The sequence below is a fragment of the Natator depressus genome, chromosome 1 (genome assembly GCF_965152275.1).
Source record: "Natator depressus isolate rNatDep1 chromosome 1, rNatDep2.hap1, whole genome shotgun sequence".
In the NCBI taxonomy this organism is placed as follows: domain Eukaryota; kingdom Metazoa; phylum Chordata; order Testudines; family Cheloniidae; genus Natator; species Natator depressus.
The window spans coordinates 264,840,399-264,859,595 of NC_134234.1; the positions used below are offsets into that span (position 1 = coordinate 264,840,399).

The 19,197-nt window shown below is 41.3% G+C and overlaps 1 protein-coding gene across 1 annotated transcript in view; it reads right to left on the bottom strand.

The window, feature by feature from the left end:
- The window catches only part of NEDD1 (NEDD1 gamma-tubulin ring complex targeting factor), a 56,433-nt gene extending 37,821 nt beyond the window's left edge, over positions 1–18,612 (bottom strand). The window contains exons 1-6 of the mRNA XM_074941862.1: positions 18,532–18,612; positions 16,269–16,420; positions 13,671–13,762; positions 11,499–11,615; positions 9,149–9,289; positions 426–655 (exon numbers count right to left, since the gene is read on the bottom strand). Of these exons, the coding sequence (XP_074797963.1) occupies positions 426–655; positions 9,149–9,289; positions 11,499–11,615; positions 13,671–13,762; positions 16,269–16,404 (716 nt within the window). The 5' untranslated portion in view covers positions 16,405–16,420; positions 18,532–18,612. The remainder of the gene's footprint in view (positions 1–425; positions 656–9,148; positions 9,290–11,498; positions 11,616–13,670; positions 13,763–16,268; positions 16,421–18,531) is intronic.
- Positions 18,613–19,197: the final 585 nt, after the last annotated feature.

Below are 19,197 nucleotides of genomic sequence, written 5' to 3' on the forward strand. Positions count from 1 at the left end.
TTTTATTAGACTTTCAAAACAGCACTGAAGAATTACAGCAAACTATATAACACAGACTTTTGTAATTCAGCTACAGATTTACAATATATCTATTCTTCTAGGGACTGATCAAATACCTACTTAAGGCAGTGGAAAGGCTCCTATTGACTTCAGTGGGCACTGGATCAAGCCTTTAGTGAAGCTTGTACACTTACATATTAGCAAGATATTATATATACCTAAAAAGGAATTTAACAGGAGCACAACCACTATTTTCTAGAGAATTCAATCTAGAAGCTATCATTCTTAATACAGTCTGACTTTAAAACAAACACTAACAACCTCTAATCACAGATAAATGTACTTCTTGACGTTACAAGAATAGAGTCAAATTCCCATACAATCCACTGATAGATAATGCTTACCATAAGTTATATAATCCTTACTTTTTACTTGAAGTGTCATAGAGAATGATCCTTTTATCCAAACCTATGGTTACAAGTAGCAACTCATTGACAGGAGAAAAGCAGATTTCTGAGGCTGGAGCTTTGTGAGCATTTTCAAAATTATGGTATGGATTTTGACTATTTACATCCCACAGCGTCACAGTTCCACTGTCAGACACACTGCCCAATAAAGACTTCTTAAAGGAAGAATATTTCAAGTGTCGAATAGGCTGTAAAATAAACCAAACATGCATAATGCACTATTAACTTAAAATTATTAAGAAGTTAAATGCATACAATACATCTATATATAAAGTCGAGGTTAAACAAGTCTAAATCATTCAGACCAAAAAAAAAAAAGTCATTTGAATTAGGATGGCAAAAGCTGACTTAATTTAACAAGCCATAAGTCAATAGACTGACATCATGTTTCTTAGACATGATGCTTCAAAGGAAGGTGGCTTTAAAAAAAAACAAACAAACAAAACAAACTACACACCCATAATGCATTTGGTCAGTATTGCAATGCAGTATGTGTGAAGTGAAAATTCCTTCCTGACCACTGTGCTGCTTCGCTTACACCACAGTCAAAAAGTGAGGGTTAAGGAAGCAGCAGCAGAAACTCCTGAGAAAAGTTTCCTGATTTTATGCCAATTACCCTTATAATTAAAGGAAACTTTTAAAAATGATTGTATCATAAAGTTAACTATAAGGCATCAGTTGGTCTATGGAGACTGTGTCTAGACAAGTGAAAAGAAATATTATAATTTTACTACTTGCTACCTTACCAAGAGTGTTGAACTTTTTAAATACACCACAGTGATGTAGACGTAATTTGGTAAAACATGATGAAGAAGAGGAAGTTACAGCTAGCATGTGACACAGCATTTGTAATCTAGGGGGAGAAGACTTGGCTGAATATTTTTACTATTGATGTCCAAGGACACAATGTGGGCACTATACATTAGTGTAAATATGATAACTGAGGAAATTAAGTTGACCAAGGCATATCCTGTTTGTCTTCTAATTTTGCATGCAAAGTTCCCCCACCACCACCCAGTGACCTCATAAGTGGATGAGTTAGTGCATGATTTTAAGTCTTTGCTCTGGAGTGATGAATGTGACGTCCATCAGCTTTCTGAGTACTGTCTCTTAAAAATGGAGAGAACTCACTTTGCTGCTGCAAAGACAGTTGCCATTTTGTGTTCAGATGCAGAACTCACACAGAGTGTCTCTTTCTTATGGAAACAAAGCTTGGGATTTGAGTATGTAATTCACACCCACTCATATGGTGCTCTATGCCCCTCTAGTGGTAGCAGGGTCACATAAAGAGGTAGATAAGTTTGATACAGGCTTGGATTATCTTCTGTGTTGACCTGCCACTAGACAGGGATGGGGTGTGGGGTAGGTTCTGTAGGGAAGGGTGTTCTAGTGGTTAGACCCTTCTGCCCCATCCCTCCTGCCCTTCTGCTCCTATCCCTCCCTCTCCAGCTCCTGCCCCCACACCCTTATGCTCCTGCCCATGTTCATCCTTCCCCCACTCCTATCCTCTACCTTTGCACAACTCATCTCCCCTCATCTTCTGTTTCATTCTGCTCCTGTCCCTCTCCTCTCCTGCTCCTAGCCTTCTACCCTCCCTCTATCCCTCCCTCCCCAGAACAACTCTTCCCCCTCCTTCTCTTCCTTACCCATCTGCTATTGAGTTAGGCAGCTTCCTGCTTAGGCACTAGCAGGGAAAGCATAAACAGCCCTGTCTCCTGGCCTCACAGCAGCCAAGAGGAGCAATTACAGGGAAGCCCTGCTTAGCTCCTACAGCCCTGGGCTCAAGCATATTCAATGCAGGCACAGTTAGGCAGTTAAACTGGCCAAAGATACCAACAAGTCTCTAAGCATGTGTGAACTCATTTTCAGAAGCTCTAATCTGGACAAGTTTTCCTTCGAACAACAAGAGACACATCCCTGACACTAGTGTGACCTCCCCACCAAGTCAAAGTTCAAGTCCCTGCTCCAAAGCACAGAGGTACAAGAGCTTTTCAATGAGACAGTAGTAAGTACAGGAGCAAGGGTGTGTGCAAGAGTGGGCAAGCAGGGGCACACCCCCCTCTACTCCCCCAATCAGCAGGAGCACAGAACTCCCCCAGGTCAGGGAGATCCAGCTCCTCCAGCTGCCAGAACAGAGCGAGCTCCACCAGCCCTGGGACCACAGGGAAAGGGGGCAGAGCTAGCCCCTCCGGCCCAGGGGGCACAGAAAGTACCCCTCCAAAAGCAGGCAAATTTTTATTCCGGTGCACGCCCCTGCACGGGAGATTTTTAGTTTCAAGCATGGGCAAAGCAGTGTATTTTCCCCTAATCATTCTCTGAAACAGCTGAACAATTTTAGCTGAAACTTTCCAAAAGTATTCAGCCTGTGGCAGACACCCAACATGGAAAATTTCACCCTAACAATTACAGTCTGGCAAAGTTATAAGCCACTGAAGACAGGGTCTTAATCATGACGCAATCTGAATTAAGGTGTTATAGCCTGCACCACATATGATGCATCCTATCTATCAACACTTTACTTATAATTCCTAACACGACAAAGATTAAATTCAACATCATATCTTGGAATGAGAAAGGGCCAACAAAAGTAACACTAGAAACCCCTTACATTTAAAGTTTTGGCATTCCATTATAGCTTTATTACAAGAAAAGTCTTTCAGATATTGAACAGTCTGCAGAGTTGTTGTGAGGACTCTCTGGAGCGATGACATACAATTAGAATTTAAGAACCTTATCAAAACAGGCATGTCTTCAGAAAGAATGGAGCTTGTTTTTCATTTTAAATAAATTGGAAGCTATACAGGCAATTGGATTTAGTGTAACGGAAAACAGGAATTGACATACTGGATCAGAGCTGCAGATCATCTAGTCTGGTGTCCTGTCTCCAACAGTGATCAGCACCCAATGCTTCTGAGGAAGGTTCAAGACACCCCACAGCAGACAGAAGTGGAATAACCTGACCCGCTTTTTAACTCACCTCCTAATCTCCAATAACTGAAATTAGCCTAAACCAGAGGTTCTCAATCTGTTTACCATTGTGGGCCATATATGCAGCGCTCTCTGTATTACATGGGCCGTATTCACACAATATATGTACAACCTGTACGGCTCTGAGTATGGCAGATGGGCCGCATCTGCATGCTGATTGGGCTGCAAATGGCCTGTGGGTTGAGAACCACTGGCCTAAACCCTCTGAAGGATTAGATCTTCTCTCCCTAATACTCTTAATTTATCATTAATTATTATAACTTTTGATATTTTTGCTATCCATATAAAACACTCAATCCTTTTTAGAATTGTGCTAAGTTTTTAGCTGCAACATTTCTGTGGCAATGAGTTTCACGTTAATTTTAGTTATATATTGTGTGAAAAAAAATGGTTCTCTCTTTTAACGGTTTTAAATTTGTTTCATTGAACATCCCTTGTTCTCATGTTATGAGACAAGGAAGAATCAATACTCCCAACCTACCTTTCTCTATACCAGTTGTTATTTTATATGCCTTTATCATATCCCCTCTTATTCATTTCCTTTCTAAGATACAGAATTTCAATTTTTTCAGTCTCTCTTCAAAAGAGTTTTTCCATACCTGCGATCATTTGTAACCCCTTAACAGAACCCTTACTAATTCTACAATCTCATTTTTAAGATAGGGTGCCCAAAACTGCACATAGTATTCCAGGTGAGGCTGCACCACTGATTTATATAACATTCTCCATCCCATCCCTTATACATCCTAGCATCTTGCTATTTTTTTTTTTTTTTTTGGAGGGTGCAGATGTACATTGAGCTGAGGTCCTTCAGTGAGCTGTCTACAGTGATGTCCAGGTCCCCTTCCGCAGTTGATACAGTTAATACAGAGTCAGGTAAGTTATGTGAATAGTTTCATTTTTCTCTCCAATGTGCATTACTTTGTATTTATCAACAATGAACCTCACTTGCCATCATCTACCTTAGGGCTTGGCAAGTATAAAGTTCTACTGCCAAGACTTTAAAAAACTATTGCCCCATTCAGCCCTGATAGTAAAGCTTCTTTAATACAGCAGACAAAAACATAAGATCCAATGGCTGGAGGTTGAAGATAGACAAACTCAGTCTAGAAATAAGGCACAAATTTGTTAATAGGGTAATTAGAGTTCAGCTAAGGATGTAATGGATTCTCCATCACTTGAAGACTTTAAAACAGCTTTCTAAATGACATACTTGAGCTCAACAAAAAGTTATGTGCTTCCATGCAGAAATAACCTGGTGAAATTCTGTGGACTTGTTTTTAATACAAGAGGTGACACTAGTCCTAATGGTTCCATCTAGCCTTGAAATCTATGAAGACACTTAATAATAATAACCATGTGCCTAACATTAAGTCAAGTTAGGCAAGTGTTGAAGTAACTCGCTGAACTGGGGCCAGAGTGCCCAGTTACGCTTCTGAATAAGAGGCTAAATGATTTCTAGAGTGCTGAGCACCCAGCAGTTCCCCTTTGGAAAAAACATTTCTGCAGTTAGGATGCACAGAAGAGGGCCAAGCCCCAAGACTGAACCTCTAAAAAAAAAAAAAAAAAAAAAAAAAAAAAAAGTGAAGTATGAAGTAAATTGTGGTATCCAGGTGGATGCAACTCCCACTGACTTTAGGGAGCTCTGTACATGGAGGGCTTGCAGAAACGTATTACTAGTGCAAGGCACTAGATTGATAGAAATAGAAAATAAAGTCCTCTATGGAGCCACAAAAAAACCCAGTGCACTACAGGCTGTCACAGCGCAGGCTTCCCCACACCATTATGCCCCAGCTCTGATTGAAACAGAGGGTCTTTGTCGAAGAAAGGGTCATTCAAGCCCAAGCACATTTTATCTCTGGACTCTTTGGCCAAGGCAGCCAACAGGAAACGTGTGTGTTAGAAAAATGTTGGCTCATAACCCACTGCCAAAACCACAACAAAAAACACCCTAACCATAACTCAAGAGTTTAGCATACAAACTAAAAACCCAAACCTCACCTCTTAGTAATTAGCCAACCTTGGAAGAAAACTTACAAAAGGGGGAAAAAAAATACAAATAATATAGTTACAGAATTAAATAGGGGAGAAAAAATACCCCAAAGCCAAAACTATTCTAGCCTTATTGATTAGCCTTATGCAGTTACACAATATCAGTGAATAAACTAATCTCTTCCATATCCCAATGGACAGCCTCATAAAGGGGACAAATAAGGTAGATAAAGTTAGTGGCTGTGGAGCTCATGATTATCGCTTCAGTATATGAAAAGAATAGAAGCAATCACATACCTTCACAGATCACCAGCTGCTCAAACAGCTAAACTAACCCAGTTGCTGGGAGAACAGTGCTAGGCATTCAAGATTTGAACAAATGTTTTCTTTTGAAACAGACTTCAATACATTCTCACACAGCAAACAGATAAAATCTAGTAGTGTTAATAAAATCTAAAACAGCAGTTGAAGACTCTAGGAGTAGATGGTCTACATACAGCTTAGTGCAAGAACATACAACCCAGTACAAGAACTTAATTCTATTAATGCACGTAGATGTGAATTTACAGTCACAATTAACAGGACAATTCTTAGGTGAAATGCACATTTTTCATATCACTGAAAGCATTATGACCAAGGGCTACACTACTAAATATAGAGCCTATATAATTTCAGAAATTAACTGGTCAAGAGATTACATTCCATTTTGCTGAATCAGGCAAAGACAAGTCACTTTTATAAAGTTAGTCCGGCCTCAGCTTGACAACAAAGATGCTTAACTCTCTGCAGTTCTTTCCCCTTAATAAGGGTCACCCCTCCTTAGCTAAGCCAAAGAACCTGTGCCAGAATCAAGAGGCACAATACACTGTTTACCCTGGAAAGTTCACCCTTCAAGAATTTGTAGTCTAATTATGTGAGTAGGCACTGTCTTTTTAAGCTCGGTAAGAGCACTATATGTATGTTTAAATAATAACATAACTGTATAATTCTGCAATTCTCTACAAGTTCCAATGAAAATCCAAACCAAAAATAAAACTATGTAGGTATATAGGAGCAAAAAGATTTTAAAAGATGCACTATATGCAGATAAACTGAAAATCTATATAGCTACCATGTTACATAATTCCCAAACAATTCCATTTTGACACAAAAACACAGTAATCAAGTACCCGTCACAGTACCTCATTAGAAAATATTATAGGCCCCTTAGTGAGAAAGAGTACTAGCTATATGTATGCAATTACCTTCATGTAGCACCAACAATATCTTTAGCCATCTTCCAGTCTAGTTGTCGGAGCTCTTGATTTCATCTCTATCAAGAAAATGGCTATTCACTGTATTATTGCTAATCATCCTCAAGCACTGGAAAAACAATCTGATCTCTCTTCAGTGAAAAGTTAAAATATACCTGAATAAATAGCAGCTACAATAAAGGCTTATCAATTTGGCACCTACTGAAAACACCACTTTAACAGTGTAACCCAGCTGAAAGTTTTCCAGCTGCTTGTCGCTGGTTCTCAAATCCACATTTCCTGTTGTTTTCACTGTTATGGTCTTAATGACTACATACTGTCCATAAATAACTTCCAAAAATAATCCCCAAGATGAGCTATCTATACAGCCCAAGTATGACAAATTTACTAGCTCTATAGCTGAATTGCTTTTTTAAAAAGCAAACTGAGTATTAAGGACAATTCTGCATGAATATAAATGGTAGATGATAACGATGCATTAAAGACACCACAACACTAGAAACTGAACTTTTTTTAAAAAAATAATTTTATGTTGTTTCCTTCACCCCAATGTTTATAAAACACTACCTTTTTCCCCCGTGAAAAATCGTATTAGATCTTCATTAAGTGATACATGTTCAGTGTTAGACATGAGGACTGCTTCCAGCTCTATGCCAGCACAAAAGGGAGGTGAAAGACCAGCTGCAACAGCTGAAAGCAGCCGAGCCACCACTTCACTGGTGCTATGGAGACACTGGGAATCAGCAAATGCTCATGAGTAGGGCAGCATGGCAGAAGTGCCAATTTTGTCCATCCCCCAGGCCAGTGATTTTCAAACTTTTTTTCTGGCAACCCAATTGAAGAAAATTGTTAATGCCCATGACCCAACAGAGTTAGGGATGAGGGGTTTGGGAGGGACTCAGGGCTGGGGTAGAGGGTTAGGGTGCGGGGATGAGGGCTGGGGGGCGGGGGGTTGGGAATGAGTGATCTAGGGTGTGAGTGGGGGCTCTGGCCTGAGGCCGGGGATGAGGGGTTTGGGGTGCAGGAAGGGTCTCCGGGTTTGGAAGGGGGCTCACGGCTGTAGCAGGAGATTGGGGCACGGGGTTACCTCGGGTGACTCCCAGTCAGCGGGTCAGCAGGGGTGCTAAGCCAGGCTTCCTGCCTGTCCTGGCACTGCAGACCACGCTGTGCCCCGGAAGTGGCCAGGAGCAGGTCCGGCTTCTAGGTGGAAGCGTGCAAGCAGCTCTGCCTGGTTCTCACCCGCAGGTACAGACACCTCCCCCCCCAGCTCCCAGCCAATGGGAGTGTGGAGCCAGTGCTCGGGGCGGGGCAGGGCGCAGAGTCCCATGGCCCCCCTGCCTAGGAGCCAGACTTGCTGCTGGCCACTTCCGGGGAGCAGCAGAGTGTCAGAAAAGGTGGGAACTAGCCTGCCTTAGATGGGCAGCACTGCCAACGGGACTTTAAACGGCCTGGTCAGTGGTGCTGACCAGAGCCACCACAACCCAGTGTCTTCCATTCCACGACCCAGTACTGGGTCGCGACCCACAGTTTGAAAACCACTGCTGTAGTTAGTCTCTACCTTTATTCAGTGTAATCTCGCTACACCAAAGGCTACACTGCGGGTGGCGAAGAGTCATTCTGCTGATAATTTTTCACAGGAGAAACTTACATGAGGGGGATTTCCCGAAGGAAATCTCCCAGTTTTCCAATTTCTGTAAGCCTGCAGAAATGACAGTCTACAGCTGGGTCCTTTAAGTGGTGCACAGGCCTTGCACTGGCTCTTTCCACAGGGATGAACTTCACCCTATGTGTATTCAGTCCTATCTACACACAATAGAAACACAGTTTATTTTTACTCCTTTTGAAGAGCTGTGCAGAACGAACGAAATTCTATTCGGACTTGAGTATCAGAATGTTCGCTAAATTCAAAATACAGAGTTATATTCTGCCCCATCTGGCTGATGTTTTTTCTACATTTCTTACAAATTGAGTAAATTTAATCTGGAGGTACTGAAGCCAATATGAATACCCATAACAACTTTTTACAAACAAACAAAACAAAAACAAAACAAAACAAAACAAAACAAAAAACCAATCACTGCGTAGAAGTGTACTTCAAACTTGTCCAGTTTTGACTCTTCACATTCTACTCCCTTCCATTCCAAACTGGAATAGAACTGAAAGCCTCCATTCTCATCCCCGTCAATACATTTATAAAATTTCCAGAAAGGAAATGGTAGGTTAGTAGTTTCATAATCTTAAAATATTACTCCTACTAAAGGCTATGCTGATTAATACTAATAAGCAACAAGAGTTCTCAACACATTTTTAAATTCACATTTATGACTTACAAACCTAAAATTTTGCAGAACAAAAGTTCACCATTTTACAATAGTGTAAAATATTCAATAATCTAAGATTAAACTCCATACCCAAGGAAGTTACTACTTCACCATACATATACTGTACCTGACTGCTACCATGACCAAAGGGAGTGCTGGATAAATTGGTAGTAACATTATGCAGAATAATTTCACCACTCATAGATCCAGAAGCAATGTAGCCATCATTCCAATTAAATGTTACACAAGTTACTTCATCTTTATGATCCTGAAAGAGAAACAAACAAACTAAAACTGAGTGCTGAAGAATATTCTAGTGGAAGACAAAACGTTTTTTCTGTGCTATTATAGAAATACTTCATCCTTGTTTCAGAAGAGGCAAAACAAAAGCCTGAAGCTGACTTTTTGCAGAATTATTTCAGGTGTAACTTGGGCATTCAAAAAGCATCACCCAAACAACTTGGATTTTCATGCTAGTGTAACAAAAACTGGGAACTTTGATTTACCAGACACCTGATTAGAATTTTCAGAAGGTTCTTTTATAAAACCCAACACGTTCTTCATTAGGGTATCAACAGTATGTTAATTATATAATGTAAAGACCTCTAGCACGCATAAATATCAAAGTAAAACCTTTCAGGGACAACTGCCAGTTTAACAAAGTTATGTTAAGAGCAGTCTACTTTTATCAAATTTCCCCCTTCAGTAGCTTTACTGTTATTGAACATATTTGCTCAACAGTTCTCTCTTTGGCAGTGAAGGCATCATCCTGTCTTTGTACATTAAACTAAAACATCCAGGTATCATATTCCCAGCCCAAAAAGTATAAGTTTGAAACCTGTATCCATTACCCGGAAAGAAAAACTTCTTACAATACTGCAGTTATAAAAAAGTCTGAAAGTCAGGAAAAATCATTTTTAAGTTTCACCTATAGCAGTACATTTTTAAAGGGCTTGGTGGATGGATGACTGGCACTGATATGGAATTAGAGTTAAGGATGCAGCAGAACCTTAACTAGGATTTGAAAATCTGGCAAAACTTCCCTGATTGTCGTGGCTTTTCTTAATTAAAATCTTAATACCATGTGTCTTTAATTTTATAATTTAATTTTATAGCTGATAATAAAAAGTTATTAATATTCCTACTCTGGGGAACTTCCCCCCCCCATCCAGAATTAAGATTACATTATAGATTGTAAAAAGAAAACTCACGAAAGCTTATGCTCAAATATATTTGTTAGTCCCTAAGGTGCCACAAGTATTCCTTTTCTTTTTGCAAATACAGACTAACAAGGCTGCTACTCTGAAACCTATCATAGATTGTGTCTTTTATTTCATCTTGGCTTCTCATTTGCAAGTCCCAAGCCAAAGTTACTTCAAAAATTATGTTCACAGATTTAAGACACGCCTGCCTGGACAGACTTTATGATGCATGCAGACTGGCTTGAAAGACTCAAAAGGTTTTCAAGAAAAGTACGGATGTTAGACTCTACAGATATTATAAAGCCCTTAGCAAGTGACTTCAGCAGTCAGCCATACAGCCTTTTTCCTTGCCAACCTCTACTGCCTAGAAGCTCTAGCTGCAAACAAAAGTACAGATAAATAAAACAAATTTGGAGTTTGTAGAATGAGTTGTTTTTTGAGCAGTGGCTTATTTAATTGCACAAAATAAAAACTCATTTTCAAACATTCATAATGACAAAACATCTTAGTTAATTAACCTGACTTGATTTTTTTTTTTTTTTTTTTGACAGTGGAGGGGGTAGGAAAAGGGAAGCAAGTGTGGTAAACAAACCAACAAACAAACAAGTTACATCCTTAATTATGGAGTTCATATTAGTGCAGCTCCATAAGATGTCATGGAAATAAATGAGACTATCACAGGTTTTTCTTGTATAATGGCTTCACTGTAGGATTGAGAATCCAAAATGGACTGGTAACAGGGGGGGGGGGGGGGGAGGGCGGGGCGCGAAATGACCTCTCTAACACGTACCTTTGCTCAATAAGGTGCCAATCCTGACAACACTTCCATACATGCGTAAAGTTAAAGTTATGTATGTCCTTTTATATTTGCAGGATCAAGGCTGTAGTAGGGCAGGAATAATAATAGAAAGTACAGTTCCTGAAATGATTTGTTTTTAGAACTTGGCTATTTGCCAGTTTCTTCCAATATGAAAATCGCACTGAAAACATTTTGAAATCACAAAGTTTGTTATTCTGACCTTGATCCTGCAGAGACTTACACGTGTGCTTAACTTTAGGCCCTATGAGTAGCGTCCCTGATTTCAACAGAGCTGCTTATAGAGCATGAAATTAAGCATATGAGAGTCTACCCAGGATCAGGGTGGTAAATAGTATCTTGTTTGCTAGCTCAAAACTAGAAAGTATACATTCAAGATGGTCAACAAAAGCTAGAAAATATGGGATCTACTTTTTTTTTCCCTGTCAACTATCAGAGCCAAAAGAAAAAATAGTTACCTTAAGGCATCGATGTAGTCTTCTAGACTTTAAATCCCAGATATTAACAGTGTTATCAAGGCCTCCGCTGACAATATGCATAGAACTGGAATTTAAGCTCACACATGTCTGTTTTGCCTGGTAAAGAAAATAGGCATAAGAAATGTTTATTATTGCAGTCAGTCAGTCCGTCCGCTTGCTCTCTCGCTCTACACCCCCTCCACATATTATTTATAAATAAAATATCATGTAAATGCTCAAGAGCTTAATCTTTACTAACACAATCAGTCCCACTGACTTCAATGAAACTATTGGTGCACGCAACGATTACTTCTATATGTGAGAATTAGTCAGACAGGACTCTATGTATGTTACTTAAATATTAAACCCATCATATGGGCTCAAACCTCTCACTCCACTTTTTCCTCTTTCCTGTTTATGTTGCCACCACCTCAGTTTCCTTTATTTCAATAAGCATTTTCCCTATGCAATATAGCTCCCAGAAGTGAGGCCATACACCTCTAGTCTCACACAATAGCTACTGTGCACAAATGGGATAAGACTTTCAAAAACAAACTCCTTAAAAAGACACTGCAAAGCTGTCTAGGTCTCCAAGTTCATATTCTTTAAACATTACAGAGAATATTATAGTAGCAAGTCTTCCAATTCCACAAAGTGCTTCTTTTTTAAAATAATCACTGCAGCACTGAATTTGAAAAAAAACAAAAAACAAAAAAGCCACTCTCAATGACAGACCTACACTGAAGACAGAACTTTTTTATTAATTATTAATTATTATTATTATTAAAGATTCACTTTGAAGTTCTTGGGTCTGGGAAAGTCCACAGGAGAGCAACAAAAAATGATTAAAGATAGAAAAATTGGATTTGTTTAGTCTAGAGAAGAGAAAACTGAGGGGGAATATGATAACAGTTTTCAAGTACGTAAAAGGCTGTTACAAGGACAAGGGGAAAAAATTGTTCTCTTTAACCTGTGAGGATAGCAATGGGCTTAATTTCAGCAAGGCCGGTTTAAGTTGGACATTTGGAAAAACTTCCCATCCAGGTAGTTAAACACTGGAATAAATTTCTTAGGGTCATTGTGGAATCTTTATCAGTGGTTTTTAAGAGCACCTGTCAGGGATTGTCTAGAGAGATAATACTTAGTCCTGCCTCGAGTACAGGGGACTGGACTAGAAGTCCTCGAGAGGTCCCTTCCAGTCCTATGATTATAAAAGCTACAGTAGTTCGGAACCCGATTATAACAAGTTATCACTCCAACACAGTTTACTCAAGCAGCCATGTCAGACTATTACTCTATAAGTGGGTCTCTCTCTCTGGCATAGTAAGTTTTATAATGTATGTGGGATGGGATCGAACACTTGCTACAAAAATCGAGTGATTTCACACACACACACACACACTTAAGAGGCTATAGGTATGACAACCCAGCAAAAATTTAAGAACAAAGTTTAAGTCTCATTTTCTGCTCCTGCAAGTAGGTAGGATTTACTGACCTAATGTAACCCAACGATACATTGTGTTGTCCCATTGAACTCAAGTTAATAAAGTGGCAACAAGCTGAACACTATATATCAGGGGTGGCCAACATGAGCCTGAGAAGGAGCCAGAATTTACCAATGTACATTGCCAAAGAGCCACAGTAATACATCAGCAGCCCCCCAGAAGCTTCCCCCACTCGCTTCCAGCTTCTCCCACCCACCGGCAGCCCCGCTGATCAGCGCCTCCCCCTCCCTCCCCACACCTCCTTATCAGCTGTTTCATGGCCTGCCGGAGGCTCTGGGAGGGGAAGGGGGAGGAGTGAGGGCACACAGACTCAGAGGGGGGGAAGGGGTGGAGTGGGGTCAGGACCTGTAGCAGAGGGGAGGGGCTCAGCAGAGAGCATCCCCCGGCACACTGGAAAGTTGGCACCTGTAGCTCCAGCCCTGGAGTCGGTGCCTATACAAGGAGCTGCATATTGACTTCTGAAAAGCCACATGTGGCTCCGGAGCCACAGGTTGACCACCCCTGCTATATATATATTGCTCAATTTTCTGACACTTGGCATTGCGTGTCATAACCTTAACAGTACTTAATTATAAGTGGTATCTAAATAAAGTTGTAAAAAAAAGTGAGCAGAGCAGACATAATGCAAATACAAGACAGAAAAAACAAAGCCACAAGTTATACTTACCCCTTCAGCTAGTTCAAAAAGTGGAACAGCTTTACCCTTACAGCTTGAAACAACTATTTTATCACCAATGGTAGATGCAGTGACCAGAAAATTATCTGAATTGGGAGTTAAGGACCATAGAATATAGATCATAAAACTCTGTACAGCTGCTGGCAAGCAAGTGTAGGTACTACCCATCATTGTACCTGTTCAATAGATTGGCTTAAAAAGTACTATACCTTGAAATGACATAGTTGCTTTGAAACTCTGCTCTTTGAGGGGGGGAATAAAAAGATATGAAGTGAGGTTCCTTGCTCTTGATTCTCTTTTATGGAATTTCATTAAGCAGCTGTTATGTAAATAGTTTGCCTTTTCCTGAAGTAGATTCTCCTATATGATGCCACTGCCCCCCAACCCTAACAAAAAACCAAGGCAAATTTGGCGGGGGAGTGTGGGGGGTGTTGGGTATTTGGATTATTTTTGTTGGTTAAATCTCCATCCCGCTAGGCTGTCTACCCTGTCAATATTTCTCTCCCATCTATCCCCACAACATTTTCCCCCTCACTTCTTTTAGCCTCCATCTACCATTAAGCAAAATTCCAGTCAATGTTTGTTACCGTTAGTAAGCTTATAAATCTAGAGAAAACACCACTTCATGCCAAAAAATCCAATTCAGTGTGCTGTTCCTAGAATATAGCACAGGTTACTATGGTTTAGTTTCCAGTGGTCTTCTAGATAAGGAAAACCATACAATACTTCCAATAAAAAGTTATTTTGTGTTTAGAATTATGAAAATGACTATTTTAGATATATGTTGCATACACGATAATAAGCAGAATCAGATTACAGTACAAGTATTGTGAAAGGGAGACTTATCATTATCCCACAGTTAATTTTAATATGAAATAAGCTTTACCGAAACCTTTTGAATGAAGAGAAAACTCAAAATAGAGCCCTTTTTGGGGCTTAACTAACACCAGAGCACATTAGCAACAGTTGCAGTTATCATGACCACAATGCCAATAAGTCTTTTGTCACCCATAGTAGCTTATTAAGGACAATATATATAGTCTGGAGCAAATAAAGATGCAACTGGAGTTAAAGTTTATCTTCACTAGCTATAGCATAACAAAACTCTTTTTAACAGCTCGGGCATACAAAATAGTAAGAACAGCCTTTGACATAAAACAGATATATAAGATGGCATTCACCACTATGCTCTTCTCTCAGAGCATTTGCAGGGAAGATGATCGATGAGTAGAGGGATAAAATACACAGGATCAAGGTGGGTGGAAATGGGAGAAGTATAGCACTTTTCCCCCTCCACCCCACCCCAAGGAGTGCAGAGTGCCCCACTCCTCAAACTTGAAATAACCAGATTAACTATCCCCTCTGAGACACGTGTCCCTCTTATAGTCATCTCCAGGGCAGTGCATATGAGGATTAGTATCTGAAGTAAACAAATACAAATCTAGTTAGCTGGATTTGTAACCCAAGAAAATTAAACCTCTCCTCTTAATTAAAGAAAATTAAACCTCTGCCATCTGAAAAAGTGCACACATATGGCATTAGGGATGGGGGAAGAAGGGGGACAAGTAATTCCCTAGTTCTGACACTGAGTTAACTCAACTTAAACTTGCACGCAGAAGTATGATTTTTATCATGTATTATTGTTACAAACACCATCTTAGATTAAGGGACTTAAATATTTTTTCCAGTTTGCTTTGTGTATTTGACAGCACTTGCACACAGGCACTTTCATGATTTCCCCCACAATTTCCCTTTTTGCTTATATCTACCTTTCATACAGAAACAAAGGACAAAAATATTTAAAAAAAAATTAGGAAAACCTTGTTGTAAAAATCCCACAAAGATTGGCAGAGGGATTAAGAGGCAGGTGTAGTAACTAAAATACTTTAATTTTGTTTTAAACTGTCTAGAATTCAAGTTGACTATATCCCTTCAGAGCTCTGGTTTAGTATTTGCACTATTTTAGTCAGTCTTTCCTCAATCTCCACTACTAAAATCCTCATCCACACCTTCGTTACTGTAACCTTTGCCTCATCTCTCTCTCACACATACAATTCAAACCTCAGGGGTTCAGGACCCAAAAGAGCCACAGTAGTGTGAATTCATTGTTTCATTTACTATAGTACTATATATTCATATTTAAACAGCATGACAGGGGAAATATTTTGTTTTTTATTAAATATGTACTTTTATTCTCACAGCAAAATGACTGACCAAGTATTTTATCAACTACAATTGGTTAACATAATAAAAGCATCCTGATTGGTTAATAATTAAAATCACACTGTGTTTTAAAACCATGTGCTGCAAAGAGCCACAGGACACACATTAAAGAGCCACTTGTGGCTCGCAGGCCTCAGTCTGAGTATCACTGATCTAAACAACTTAGTTCCCTGTGTAATCTCATTTTATTCCTCAACTCTAAATAGTTTCTGCATCAGTGGACAAAATCTTTGCCTAAAACTAAAAAAAGCAGTTCTTCAAATCAAGACTAAATGAAAACTGATATTTACATATACTTTAATCCAGAAGTTCAATAGAGTTTTGCAGAAATGCACAGATACAGTACCAAACTGACACAGTAAAGGATATTATTATTGCCCCAACATAGTGAGTTGACTGAATGCGAAGTATGTGGGTTGAACTGCTCCACCACTGTTATAGATGAGGAGTCCCAAATTTTAATATCATCTCCTGATGAAGCAAAACGGATGCTTTCCTGCATGGCTGCACCTATATGCCTTTAAAAAAAAAAAAAAGCATGGGGGAAAAAAAATCAGCTCCAGTTCACCTTGTAAATTAAAGGGAAGGATTCCATCCACAGTTATTTACAAGATTTCCTTAATTAAAAAAATGACAAATTAAAGCATCAAGCTGACATTATACAAACAGTCAAAAAGATGGAATTTGTAGCCTGTGATATTAAATCTGACTGGCTGATAACTCATAACTGTTCAGATTGAAGCACTACAGATGATAAATTCCCCCATCCACCCTCTTTTAAATGCTTAATTCTTTGAGTTCATAATAGCTTCATTCTGAACCATGAGTATTTTCAGAGACCTGTTTTGAGAAACAGCAGATGGAGCTATTCAGGCTAAGATAAATGAATTGTTCCAGCAAGGATTGGAAGTTTAAACTGTAAGCACTCCAGTGCTTCCCCATCCCAGATCATATAAAGAGATGGGGGAAAATCTGAAACTGTGGTTTTAGTAACACAGATCATTCAAAAGAGTTTGAAGTTTCTAATTTATTGTCACTACCAATGCTGTTTGGTTTTGTACTACATTCAACTTCCACAATAAAAACAGACTACTCAGTTTCACTTTTGTTTATAATCAGTTTTCTTCTCACCAATTTATGCACTAGCATTTTCTTTTTTGATTTTTTATAGAAACATTTCCATATGATCTTTGGTTGTTGTGTCTAAACAAACTGATACTTTAACTTGATTCAAATTATTTTTAAAAAAGATCCACACATGCAAAATATGGAAAGAAAAAAAAAAAAAAAAAGGACAGACAGACATAAAACTCAAGTCCCATGACACTTGTACTCATTTAAGGTACCCTGGCACAGCAAACTGGCAATTGATGTACTCTGCCTACTTAAAGTTTTCCCTGTAGTTTTAACTGCATTTCATATCCTTTTCCCCTGATTAGCCTAAACTTGTGTGTGTGTGTGTGCATAATGAAGTGTTGCTGTGTATTGTTTAACTGCTGCCGGATTTCACCCAATATGGGGCTGCGCTTCATCATAAGAGAGGGAGTGGTGGTGGTCTTTTTAATACTGGAAATTGTGTATATCTGTTAAGCGTGCAAACTACTATTTGGTCTTTCTAAATGGAAGATGCTATAAAAGCAAGTTATTATTAGCCAATGGAGATCTCAAAGCTTTTTTCTGTAAATGAAACAATACTTCCACAATTTGATAACTAGCATGTTCTTTCCTTCAGTTATCCCTGCCACAGCAATAATCCCTCTTGAGTTTTACTGATTATATCAAATTCCTCTTCTAATTTCTACTAGAGAGAGGCCCACCTGGAACACCAGAACCAAACTCTCACAATCGGAGGGTATGTCAGTGCTAAAGGGGCACAGCTAGGCTGCTGCGGCTGTAGCACCATAGTGCTGTAGACTCTTCCTACATCACTGGGAGGGATTTCTCCCTCAGAGCAGTAGGAGGTAGGTCGATGGGAGAATTCTTCCCTTGATCTAGCTGAGTCTGTCTACATCAGGGGTTAGGTCTGACATTTTTCACAGCCTCAGCGCCATAAGTAAGCGGATATAATTTTTAGATGTAGATCAGGCCTAAATCTCAACCCAGTTGGCTCCAGCCTTTCACCAGCTTTACACAAAGTTAGGCGGGTGAAGGCTGAACGGTGCCAGTTTTCCAAGTCGGCAAACTCCACCCGCCGTGACATTTAAGCGACGCCCTCGGCGTGCAGGTCTCGGCCCCCCACCCCACCGGGCCTGGGGCGGGTTTCTAGCACGCCGCGCGCCGCCCTGGGACCGGGGGAGGCCGGATTTTCAGGCTTAAACTAGGCTGCCGCCCCCGGCTGCCCCGGGAACTTCGCTCGTGCTCCCCCGCCCCCCGGGGCTTTCACCTGCCGGCGAACCGATGGCCACCGCGGACGGCAGAGGGGACTGACCAGGGGGAGGCGGCCCGCCCGGCTCAGCGGGAGGGGGCCGCTGCCCAGGTAACAGGCACCTGGCCCGACAGCACTCAGACCCCGCCCCGCGGCCCTTTCCGATTGGCTGGGGCACCCCGGCTCAGAGTCCTCTACAGGGTCCGACTCACGGTTCCAGCCAATGAGCGTGGCTAACGGCAGCGGGCCACGCGAGACACTTACCTGCAAGCGCCCGCCCACCGCTTCTCCCCAGGCGCCGGGCAGCGACAGCGGAATTTCCGCGCTTCTTGCAACTTAACAGCCCGTCCCAACAGCCACCGCGAGCCCCCTCCCCCCGCCGACTCCGTGTACGGCGGCCCAGAGAGGGCAAAAGGGTTAGAGCGCGTTCGCGTTCCCTTACAGGTCCAGCAGCGGGGCGGCGCCTGGCGGGACGGAGTTGTGTCTGGGCTGCACGCGGCGGCCGGCTCCAGAGCAAGGGCAGGGAAGCGGGGGAGTCGCGTCAGCTGTGGGGGCTCCAGGCCGTGCCGCTCCTGGGGACAGAGAGGGAAGCGGCCCCTCACTCCCCCCTCTGCAGGGTTCCACGTGTGCAGACCCGGGCGGGCAGGGACAGGCACGTGTCACAGGTGTGCACCGACAGGCAGACGCGCACGGACAGGTGGACAGACCCGGGTGCAGGCAGACCCACAGACAGACGTAGGGGTACAGACAGGCGTGCAGGGACAGGCACGTGTCACACGTGCAGACGGACAGGCAGGCGAATAGACCCGCGCACACAGACACGTGTGCAGGCAGACACGCACCCACACACACGCGGCTCGTCTGGTGTGCCTGCCGCTGTCCCCCTTCGGCCTGCACATGCAGGGTCCGGGCGGGGGCCGGGTAGCAGGG